Below are 12,162 nucleotides of genomic sequence, written 5' to 3'. Positions count from 1 at the left end.
ACTTGGCTCAAGTGATAGTACTCCTATCTGTCAGAAGGTTAAAAATCCACTCCCAAAGACTTAGGTGTAGAAATTAGACATTAATTTCTTGTGCAGCACTGAAAGTGCACCCCATTTTAGAAGTGTTATTTCAAGTTATACCAAATTGACATCTATTTTCAGAACACTTTCACCAGAGCATAGGACTTTGGCTTTTTTTAAAGCCTGCTCCGGCATTCAGTAAGACAATTATGATCTCAACTATACTTTCCCGTGGCTCCTACCAAAACAAAAAATCTATCCAACTCCACCTTAAACTCAACAATCCAGCCTGCATTCTGAAAAACAGAATTATCCAGGGAGTAATGGGTAAAGTTTATGCCTCAAATGTTCTTAAAACATTATATTGTAGATGCTTTCTATCCAATTTGCTACCAGCTTACATTAACCAAACCTCATTAGCCACTGACTCTCTACCCACAGATCCACATACTTGCAAGGTTGGCCTCAGTGTCTTTTTTAACAAAAAAAATCACTGACTCATCTGATCACAATCTTTCACCTTATATTGGTGAGTTACATAGCAGAATCTACATTGTTACCCATGAAAAGACCACCTATCCTCTCAGAGGCAGGTTTTGGTGTACAACAATGACTATACTTAAAACCACATCTTTGCCTCAAATTATGTTGAAACAGCCCAAGTTTGTTAAAGTTGTAATATAAATTTAAAGGTCTTCCTTTACTGTTCCTTTTCTCAAGGAATGCCAAACACACTTGCAATTAAAAAAAGTTAACAGAATCCTTATCATCCACAACGCATTCTACGTAATATCAAGACGTCAAAAGGCGGATTTACAAATTGTGATTCTAAGCAGCAGCGCAAATTAAATCTGGGTAAGAGGTCACGTTAGGACACCAAGATAACAGCAATATGAATAGAACACGTGGATTCTGGTTACAATGTTTACAAGTAACTGAAAACAACAGGACACGGTGTTATTGTGTGTAATCAACAGCTGATTGCGAAGTGGATACAACAAACTGGTTACCTCTGCCAAAATTTAACTTCACTCAAAGTGAAGTAGAAAAGAATAGCAAGACGAGAAAAAGTCATTCACGAAAAACATTTTATTCGTGGCTAAAAATATATATTTTCCAATTAGCGCAAACATACGCACTGCCCCGATCATGCAATAGAAAATATGCCGTCTGAAAATACTTGATAAATGTATTATTGAGAAAATACGCGCACTTTTTAGATATTTAATTTTACATTCGTTTGATAGTGACCCCGTTGAGGTTGACTGCTTCCTCTTCCCTTCCTGACCTCGCCCTGTACTAAAGTGCGATCCAAAGCGCTAAATTTAAAAACCCTCATCAACAATAAAAATGAAAGAGGGCTGTGGAGCGCACAAGAAAGCGCCGCGTCGAACAGATCCCTGGCAGCCCCGACAAAGGACGCGGTCTTCCCACAGCCTGCAGCCGGCACCGACACAAAGCAATGGCACAAGCTTCATGTGACTGCAGCGAAATGGATTCTGGGTTCAGCCCTCATTCCTATCGATGTGGGTCGGCTTTGAAGTGATTTTGTTTTTAGAAAATATTTAAAATAAACCTGAAAATGCAACCCCTAACCGGCTGCCTGCTCACCGGCGACAGAATTCACCTCCTACCAAACCTGGATGCCGCTCCGACCCAAGTCACCTCCTTTCCCCCCCCCCAACCACCACCTTCTCTCTCTTCAGCGACTGAGAGGGAAACAACGACCTTTTAAAATTTATCCAGCTATCTTGTTGGTTTTGCTTTTTAAAAATAACCCCTTACCATTTCCGTACTTTTTCGATAGCTGCCATAACCCGTTTGATGTCATCCTTGGCCCTGCTCCTGGTCTCGGCCCGCACCGACCTGCCGGACATGGTGAATTGTGGAAAGGCCGAGCGCCGCCAGCACAAAGCGAGCGAAACAACCTCTCTCTCTATCTCCCCGCCCCCCCCAAAAATCCCAGGCAGAGCCGCCGCTACCGCTGCTGCTCGAGCCGGGCTAACTGCGCCTGCGCAAACGATCCCCGCGCGCGCATTGGAAGGAGAGCCGCGTGAACAAAGGCAGCACCTATCGCGAGATCTCATTCCCACTTTTCCCGCCCCCTCCCATCAACCATGTGCCACCTGCCACATGACTGCAGAACTGCCCTCAGCAATTGTTTCTCCCAGCATGATGGCAAATGTCATGGCCAGCACGTTGAATAAATGAGGCAAGAATGAAAACAAAGATCAGATCCTTTACACCGAGAAAAATTGGCGTTTTTTTTCACTCAAGTCTTAAATGGCGATTTCAGATCCTCAGCCTTGAATAGCAGCCAGCTTATTCCCATGCGTGTTCGCACCAGTAATAAGTGAATAGTACCCGCACTTTACATCACACTCCCAATTCTGTTGGTCTCTAGTGAGAAACCAGATGGTGCAAAATCTTGACTAAACAAAACAGATGTCTGGAGACTGCGTAGGGAGTGTGGTGTTGGAAAAGCATAGCAGGTCAGGCAGCATCCTGAATGAAATTCCTGATGAAGGGCTTATGCCCGAAATGTTGATTCTCCTTCTCCTCGAGTGGTGCCTGACCTGCTGTGCTTTTCCAATACCACACTCTTGATTCTGATCTCCAGCATCTGCAGTCTTCACTTTCTCCCACTCTGGAGGCTGTGCCTTGTCCAATGTCTGGCCTGGACACTTGCCATTGCTCCTTCTGCGTGATGTCCCTATATGCTCCACAGCTAATTTCATTTTTGATGTTATTTCCATGCAAATTGACATTGGAAAACCACTAGCCTTAGCACATTATTTGGCCCATATCTCAGATCAATTCAGTAGCCAGTTCATGCCTTCAACATTCTACTTTGGATTAAAAGGACTGATATGCTTCTGATAGGTTGCTTTGCATGTATTTACATGGATGCTTTTATGCTGACATGGACACAAGCACCTTATGGCTCTTAGCTTGCTTTACTAGTGTTTATTGTTTTTTGCACTTACCTAGTGGCATCCTGCCGCTTCAGATTGAATTGCTTTCTTACAGTGCAAGGTCTGACTGCTGAGTTATAGGCTGCCAGAAGGAGAGGCCAGCAGCTTTTCATCTTGAGGGTCACTAAACAGTCAATGGACAGTAAATAAGAAGTGGACATATAATGATGGTACCATCCAATGTCAGACCAACACACATCAGAAGCTTATGGGACAAATATATTGCATGTGCTTTGAACAAATGGCAGTGTGAAATTCGATGGGAAGCGTGCTTAGTAGGGCAAAGAGAGATTACGGTTGTTTGGGGTTTACTGCCACAGTGATCCGATTCCACTTCCAGGGTTGGCCAAAGCGAGTCCTGACATTCAAGTAGTTTAGGGATGGCAAGTATGTCATTAGGGATGCTATTGAGACATCAGTCCAGGGGTGTTTTTAGTTTTTCCTGCAATGAGTTAAAGGGAGTGCAGAAAATCATTGACCTTCTTACAGCACTGCTGGGCATCCCACTCGTTCAGGATCCTGCATTAATCTCTGCTGCTGCTGTTTGGGTCCATGCTGTCTTAGTCATGTTGCCTACTGGGGTAGACAGCAAAGAAAAGAGCAGCTCGCCTCTCCATCAACCCAGGCATCAACACCTCTGGGCCTCTGTTCATGGAGTGCAATGCAAACTTGCCTTTCTGTTGAGCGACCTCTGTGTGATTAGGGTTGAGCAACATGGTCAGGTCAATCCTGGTTTGCAGCCTCTGAGCAGCTGAGCCTTAAATATGGCATGAGAGGTATGGAAGATAGGAAACTTCAACACTGTCAAAAATTCCCAAGAAACATACCAATGTTCTAATTTGCGTAATGAGGTGAAAAGCAGAAGATCACATGTGAAAATTTGTCCAACATCATGATGGACTGGACTCAATTGCCACCCCACTTTAACTACAAATGGGAAAATCCAACCCCACAAGCTTGAGGCCAGAAGTAAAGTACATTAATCTCAAAAGGGAACTGCTGATAGAGGCAAAAACATTTCTATTTCAGTTCAAAAATTCCCTTTTTTGAGAATGACCCTGAGGTTCAGCATTTAGACCAAGCCAGGCAGTGCTTGGAGTGTCCTTTATCATCCTTTGTAACTTGCCAGTGCTGACCTAGCTTCAGCATAAGCTTCTCCTCACACTTGATGTGCTCCACATCTCATAATATCCTAACTATCTCTAATTTAACACCACTAAGGTGTGTATTTCTGGACTGGTGGAGGGAACACAGGAGTCATGTAACATTGTAATCTCAAGCTGGTGCATTCATCATCTCCACTGTCACTGGGTGGAACATGTGAGACATAAAAGTATGAGTTTGTGCTGTCGCTGATAAAGGTAAAAATTCAACAGTCACAGAGATGTACAGTACCGAAACATACTCTTCAGTCCAACGCGTCCATGCCGACCAGATTTCTTAAACTAATCTAGTTCCAGTTACCAGCGCTTGGTGTATATCCCTCTAAACCTTTCCTTTCATATACCCATCCAGATGTCTTTTAAATGTCGTAATTGTACCAGTCTCCAGCACTTTCTCTGGCAGCTCATTACATACCACCCGCTGCATGAAAATGTTGCCCCTTAGGCTGCTTGTAAATTTTTCCCCTCTCACCCTAAAGCCCAGGGAACTGCCCCATCACAGGGAAAACACCTTGTCTATTTACCCTTTCCATGCCTCCCATGATTTTATAAACTTCTATAAGGTCACCCCTCAGCCTCAGATACTGAGGGAAAACAGCCTTAGCCTATTCAGCCTTTCCCTAATGCTCAGCCCTCAAACCCTGGCAACATCCTTGTAAATCTTTTCTGAACCCTTTCAAGTTTCACAGCATCTTCCCTGTAGGACTGAGACCAGAATTGCACATAATAAACTAAAAGTGGCCTAAACAATGTCCTGTACAGCCGCAAAATGACCTCCCAACTCCTGTACTCCGTACTCTGACCAATAAAGGAAACCATACCAAACACCTTCTTCACTATCCTAGCTACCTGCAACTCCACATTCAAGAAACTATAAACCTACACTCCAAGGTTTCTTTGTTCAGCAACACTCCCTAGGATCTTACCATTACCATTAAGTCCTGCCCGATTTGCCTTTCCAAAATTCAGCACCTCACATTTATCTAAATTAGACACCATCTGCCACTCCTCAGCTCATTGGCCCATCAGATCAAGATCTCATTATAACCTGAGGTAAACTTTTTTGCTGTCCATTACGCCTCCAATTTTGGTGCCATCTGCAAACTTACTAATTATATCTCCTATGTTCACATCCAAATCATTTATATAAATGACAAAAAGCAATGGTCTCAGCACCGATCCTTGTGGCACACCACTGATCACAGGTCTCCAGTCTGAAAGGCAACCCACCACCATACCACCCTCTGTCTTCTACCTTTGAGCCAGTTCTGTATCCAAATAGCTAGTTCTCTCTATATTCCGTGAGATCTAACCTTGCTCATCAGTCTCCCATGGGGAACCTTGTCGAACGCTTTACTGAAGTCCATATAGATCACATCTACTGCTCTGTCGTCATCATTCCTCTTTGTTACTTCTTCAAAAAACCCAATCAAGTTTATGAGACATGATTTCCCATGCACAAAGCCATGTTAACTATCCCGAATCAGTCCTTGCCTTTTCAAATACATGTACATCCTGTCCCTCAGGATTCCCTCCAACAACTTGCTCACCACCGACATCAGGCTCACTGGTCTATAGTTCCCTGGCTTGTCCTTACCACCCTTCTTAAATAGTGGCACCACGTTAGTGGTGGTGGTGGTGGAGCATTGTTTTTCAGACTGGAGGCCTGTGACCACTGGAGTGCCACAAGGATCGGTGCTGGCTCCTCTACTTTTCGTCATTTACATAAATGATTTGGATGCGAGCATAAGAGGTATATTTAGTAAGTTCGCAGATGACACCAAAATTGGAGGTGTAGTGGACAGCGAAGAGGATTACCTCAGATTACAACAGGATCTGGACCAGATGGGCCAATGGGCTGAGAAGTGGCAGATGGAGTTTAATTCAGGTAAATGCGAGGTGCTGCATTTTGGGAAAACAAATCTTAGCAGGACTTATACACTTAATGGTAAGGTCCTAGGGAGTGTTGCTAAACAAAGAGACTTTGGAGTGCAGGTTCATTGCTCCTTGAAAGTGGAGTCGCAGGTAGATAGGAGAGTGAAGAATGCGTTTGGTATGCTTTCTTTTATTGGTCAGAGTATTGAGTACAGGAGTTGGGAGGTCATGTTGTGGCTGTACAGGACATTGGTTAGGCCACTGTTGGAATATTGCATGCAATTCTGATCTCCTTCCTATCGAAAAAATTTTGTGAAACTTGAAAGGGTTCAGAAAAGATTTACAAGAATGTTGCCAGGGTTGGAGGATTGGAGTTATAGGGAAAGGCTGAATAGGCTGGGGCTGTTTTCCCTGAAGCATCGGAGGCTGAGGGGGTCACTTTATAGAGGTTTACAAAATTATGAGAGACATGGATAGGGTAAATAGACAAAGTCTTTTCCTTGAGGTGGGGGAGTCCGGAACTAGAGGGCATAGGTTTAGGGTGAGAGGGGAAAGATATAAAAGAGACCTAAGGGGCAACTTTTTTCACGCAGAGGGTGGTATGTATATGGAATGAGCTGCCAGAGGAAGTGGTAAAGGCTCATACAACTGCAACATTTAAGAAGCATTTGGATGGGTACATGAATAGGAAGGGTTTGGAGGGATATGGGCCGGTGCTGGCAGATGGGACTAGATTGGGTTGGGATATCTGGTTGGCATGGACGGGTTGGACTGGAGGGTCTGTTTCCGTGCTGTACATCTCAATGACTCTAGACTCTATGGCTAGTTCTCCCTGTATTCCATGAGATCTAACCTTGCTAACCAATCTACCATGAGGCTTTGTCGACTGCCTTACTGAAGTTCATACAGATCATGTCCACTCTGAATTCATGAATCCTCTTTGTTATTTCTTCAAAAAACCTGAATCAAGTTTGTGAGACGTGATTTCTTAGGCACAAAGCCATGTTGACTATCTCTAATCCGTCCTTGCCTTTCCAAATACATGAACAGCCTGTCCCTCAGGATTTCCTCCAACAACTTGGCCTCCACCATTGTCCACCTCACCAGTCTATAGTTCCCTGGCTTTTTTTTAACCACCTTTATTAAATAGTGACACCACATTAGCCAACCTCCAGTCTTCCGGCATCTTACCTGTGACTATCGATGATACAAATATCTCAGCAAGAGGCCCAGCAATCATCTGCTTAGTTTCCCAAAGAGTTCTAGGGTGCACCTAATCAGGTCCTGGGGTATTATCCAACTTCATGAGTTTTACAGCTTCCCACACCTCCTTCTCTGTAATATGGACATTTTTCAAAATGTCACCATCTATTTCCCCACATTCTATAACTTGTGCTACCTTATTTCCCAAGAGTATGTCAAGTTCAGCACCTTTTCTAGTAGGTACATCAACATACTGAATCAGAAAATCTTCTTGTACAGACCTAACAAATTCTTCACCACCTAAACACCGAACACTATGGCAGTCCCAATCTCTGTTTGGAAAGTTAAAATCCCCTGCCATAATCACCTGATTATTCTTGCAGATAACAGACATCTCCTTACAAATTTGTTTCTCAATTTCCTGCTGACTAATGGAGAGTCTATAGTGCAAGGAGAAAATGAAAACTTGCAGATGCTGGAGATCAGTGTCGAAAAATGTGGCACTGGAAAAGCATGGCAGGTCAGGCAGCATCTGAAGAGCAGGAGAGTCAACGTTTCAGGCATAAACTCGTCATCAACCCTTCCTAAAGAAGGGCTTATGCCCGAACAGTTGACTCTCCTGCCCCTCAGATACTACCTGACCTGCTGTGCTTTTCCAGTGCCATACTTTTCAACTCAGTCTATCGCACAATCCCAATAAGGTAATCATCCCTTTCTTATATCTCTGTTACACCCAAATAACTTCCCTTGGATGTATTCCCAGGAATATCCTCCCTAAGTACAGCCGTAATATTATCTACATCACGACAGTTCAGTTATTGTGGACTTTAAATCGATAGGAGTGATTGTTGCCATGTATCTTGTTCTTCTATATGGTAGTGATCATGGGTTAGAAAGTTGCAACATAAGGAAGCTTTGATGTGTTTCTGCAGTGTATCTTGCAAATGGTAAATACTACTACGGAGTGCTTGTGGTGGAGGGACTGAATACTTGTGAATATGGTGCCAAATCAAATGATTTGCTCTGTTTTAGATGTTGTCAAGCTTCTTGAGTGGTTTTGATGCTGCAATCATCCAGACAAGTGGGAGTATTTCATCACACGCCTGTCTTATACCTTGTTAATGGGTGGCTTTGGGAATCACATGGTGAGTTATTCTTTCCAAAATTCCGAAACTCTGACCTGCTCTTGTAGACATAGTATTTATATGGCTAGTTCAGTTCAGTTTCTAGTCAACGGTAATATCATTTGGGATATTGTTCAGGGGAGACACAGTAATAGTAATACATTGAATGCCAATATGGTTAGATTCTCTCTTCCTGAAGCTGGTGTGTGACATGAACATTACTTGTCACTTGTCAACCCCAAACTTGGATATCATCTAGGTCTTGCTACATTTGGATATGGAATGCTTGAGTACCCGAGGAGTCGCAAATTGTGGTGAACATTGTGCAATCATCAGCAAACATCCCCCTATTTTTAAGAATAGCCGTCACAAATAGAATAATTATTCATATGTCTAATTTAAAAGTAAGTATCAAACAGTAAACACTGGTCATTTAACAATGAGATTATGAAAACTATAATAATTCAGGGAATACAAATTATTTGTTCGGCAAAGTACATTTTAGCTTGCGTTTATGTTGGTGCAGTTGTGGGAACAGCTGCCTCTTCACCACAAGTTGAAATCTGAGGAAACCCTAATATTTCATTCAAGAACAGTTCACTTGTAATCTCTTGGGGAAGTTGCTCTTCAAGCAATGCTGAAGCACCTGTCAAATCAAAATAAGACAAAAATAAAATGAATTTTATAATTAAACAGGTAATTTTTTTTCAAAATACCTTCTCTTTCTTTAAGCTTTTAGTTTAACTTTCTGGATTTTCTGATTAAAAAGATTCAGTTACAAATGGCAGTAATAAGCATACAATATCATATAAAAATGTAACATCATAAAATATAAATAAGCTAAAAACTTCTAAAATCCTTGCATCTCTCCTTCCAAGTAACAGAATCAATAAAAAAAATGCAAAACTAATAATGAACATTCACTATATCCCCAGTAAACCATCTATTCCCAGGATGGTTTCAAACATAAACAGCTCTATAAAACCCTGGTTAGACCACACCTGGAATATTGTGTTCAGTTCTGGTCACCTCATTATAGGAAATATGTGGAAGCTTTAGCGAGGTTGCAAAACCTGCCTTGACTTTATTCCTCTCGAACCTTAAAATTTCCTCCAGCCTTACAACCCTCTGATATATTAGTATTCATCGAATTCTGGCCTTCTGAGATCCCAGTTTTAATTTCCTACACCATTGGCAGCCATGTCTTCAACTCCAATGACCCTTAACTTTGGAATTTCCTTCCTAAACTTAAATAACTCTCTACCTCTCTTCCTTCCTTTTTGAAGTTCCTTAAAATCTATCTTCACGACCAAATGTTTGATCACATGCCCTAATATGTCCCAATTTGGCGCAAAGTAGTTTTGCTTGACAAAGCACCTTGGGAACATTTTACTACATGAAGATACTTTATAAATTCAGATTTTTGTTGCTTTGGACCAATTGAAATACATAAATTTAATAATGACTCTTTTCATAAATTATGAGTTTGTAAATTGTACACCATTCAAACAATTCAAATATGCCAATTATGATTATAATATTCAGGATAGCATTATCAAAAATGTGAAGATGATAATCATTATAGATTAAATTTAGGTTCGCCCATTAATTGGGCGACATTTAAGTGACTGCTGTACATGCACATGGATAGCAGTGAATTGAAGGGTACATAGGTTAAGTTATTTTATCTTACATTAGGATTAATCCTCAGCACAACATTGTGGGCCGCAGGACCTGTTCTGTGCTGTACCTTTCTATGTTCTATGACTGAGATAAATGGTACTATCACACTAGGTGCTAAAGTTACTTTAAATGTGACGTATTCATATTTTTGACAATGGACATAATAACAAGGAAAAGAAGTTAGCTTGCATGATGACAGGATCTTCCATGTTCTTAGGATGTAATAAAGTGTTTCACAAGTGCAATTAGGGAAGGGCAATAAATATTACCCTTGCCACCATTGCCCAACATCCCAACCAGGAATAAAAAAATTCAATGAATACTCAATGTAAAAAAAATGTAGTCAGTGTTGAAAGTCAATAACATTGTCTGAAATTCTAATAAAGGTTGAAATTGTTGTAAGGATGAAGGATGAATAGAATACCCTTTGTAGAAATTGAAGAGACAGTTTGCTAAATACAAATATAAGTCTATGGGGTGAATTTGCATTTGCAGAATTGTAATTGCAGATACATTCTATTTTGCTTAAAAAACACACAATCTGTGGGCAGTCAATGCAGGCAGTCAATCCATGTGACATTTTATAGATTCCTACTTTGGAAATAGAACCAGTCTGACTCAAGACTGGAATACAGACTCTCACCTCACACCTTTAATGCATTGTCTGAGCTGAGATGTCACTTTTTTTTTATAAAACCTTAAGTTATGATTAGATTAGATTACTTACAGTGTGGAAATAGGCTCTTCAGCCCAACAAGTCCACACCGACCCACCGACGCGCAACCCACCCAGACCCATTCCCCTACATTTACCCACTATGGGCAATTTAGCATGGCCAATTCACCTAACTTGCACATTTTTGGATTGTGGGAGGAAACCGGAGCACACGGGGAGAATGTGCAAACTCCACATAGAGAGTCGCCTGAGGCGGGAATTGAACCCGGGTCTCTGGTGCTGCGAGGCAGCAGTGCTAACCACTATGCCACCGTGCCGCCCACGGAATGTGGGCATGGTCACATTCTCGGGAATGTGATTTGAAAGTAGTTCTGGAACTTACATACTAATGAATCTAAACATGCACCCCATTCTAAAAGATGGAAGACTTAACAGCAATCTAGGTTTGTTCAATATATTGTATCAGTTGCATGACACTATGATCTTGTGCTATAAATTCTGTCTTATGATCCTGCTTCACAAGCTACCTGACAAAGGAGCAGCTCTCTGAAAGCTAGTACTATCAAATAAACCTATTGGACTATAATCTGGTGTTGTGTGATTTTTAATCTTTTCAGACTGTTTGTGTCATCCTCAGCACTTGGCAGATCAATAAGCTTAATGGCATACCCCTGTTCCTTTGTTCTGAAAGGCTTTGTCATTTAAGTGCAGCTCTTACCCAAGAACCTGAACTTTCTGCAGAACTAAATATAACATCTGAAAGAATGGGCATTCTTGTGTATTTTGCACTTAGTGATGAGATTAGAATAAACTAAAATAACACTTCAGGTTTGCTTTGGGCATCACAAAACTGTTCTGGAATACATTTATGTAAATTCCAGATATTGATAGGACTGGATTATTAATAGGCTCTTGCCACTTGCTGATCTGCCTTTAATTCATTGTGTACTTAATTCCCAACTTTCATCCCACTGTTCGAAAGCTGACATTTCATTCCCACAAAATTTGTTGCCTCCAACTGCCTCATTTCACGCTCTCAAGAGCAGCATTAGATTCCACCGTATAGTTTCAAAAGATCATTGTCAACATTAGGTCAGAATAGAATATCTATCAAATAGTATGAGACACCGAAAGTAAAAAAAAATCTTTGAATGGAATAACTTAAATTAATTTAAGAACAAATAGTAATGTAAATTATTTCAATGCATATTTACTTTTTGCATCAAAAGAGATCAATTCAGAACTTCCTCCCTCTGGATTCAAGCCCAGTAGTGTGGAAAGGCATTCTGCTACCTCTTCCTCAGCCATACATTCACCTAGAAAGCAAAACAAAAAGCAAGAGAAGGATTTTATAGTGCATCTACATTTCAAAATGCATATATTTTGTGTCACAAGCATGGTGAGAACAACATATACTTAACATATTAATTCTTCAACCATAAT

The 12,162-nt window shown here is 41.2% G+C and overlaps 2 protein-coding genes across 4 annotated transcripts in view; both read right to left on the bottom strand.

Annotated features, from left to right (window-relative positions):
- bcl7a (BAF chromatin remodeling complex subunit BCL7A) overlaps positions 1-2,049 on the bottom strand; it is a 54,197-nt gene extending 52,148 nt beyond the window's left edge. The window contains exon 1 of one of the 3 annotated variants that reach the window (XR_006315388.1): positions 1,807-2,049. Coding sequence is in view for 2 of the 3 variants with exons in the window: in XM_043715756.1 (XP_043571691.1) it covers positions 1,807-1,898 (92 nt within the window). In the remaining variant the exon portion in view is untranslated. The remainder of the gene's footprint in view (positions 1-1,806) is intronic. The other 2 variants (XM_043715757.1, XM_043715756.1) reach the window with 2 other exon arrangements.
- Positions 2,050-8,779: 6,730 nt separating this feature from the next.
- cfap251 (cilia and flagella associated protein 251) overlaps positions 8,780-12,162 on the bottom strand; it is a 79,500-nt gene continuing 76,117 nt past the window's right edge. Inside the window, exons 21-22 of the mRNA XM_043715307.1 lie at positions 11,934-12,035; positions 8,780-9,007 (exon numbers count right to left, since the gene is read on the bottom strand). Of these exons, the coding sequence (XP_043571242.1) occupies positions 8,874-9,007; positions 11,934-12,035 (236 nt within the window). The 3' untranslated portion in view covers positions 8,780-8,873. The remainder of the gene's footprint in view (positions 9,008-11,933; positions 12,036-12,162) is intronic.

The sequence above is a fragment of the Chiloscyllium plagiosum genome, chromosome 25 (assembly GCF_004010195.1).
Source record: "Chiloscyllium plagiosum isolate BGI_BamShark_2017 chromosome 25, ASM401019v2, whole genome shotgun sequence".
NCBI lineage: Eukaryota > Metazoa > Chordata > Chondrichthyes > Orectolobiformes > Hemiscylliidae > Chiloscyllium > Chiloscyllium plagiosum.
The sequence above is the reverse complement of the archived record's forward strand: the minus strand, read 5'-3'. Positions and strand labels throughout refer to the sequence as shown.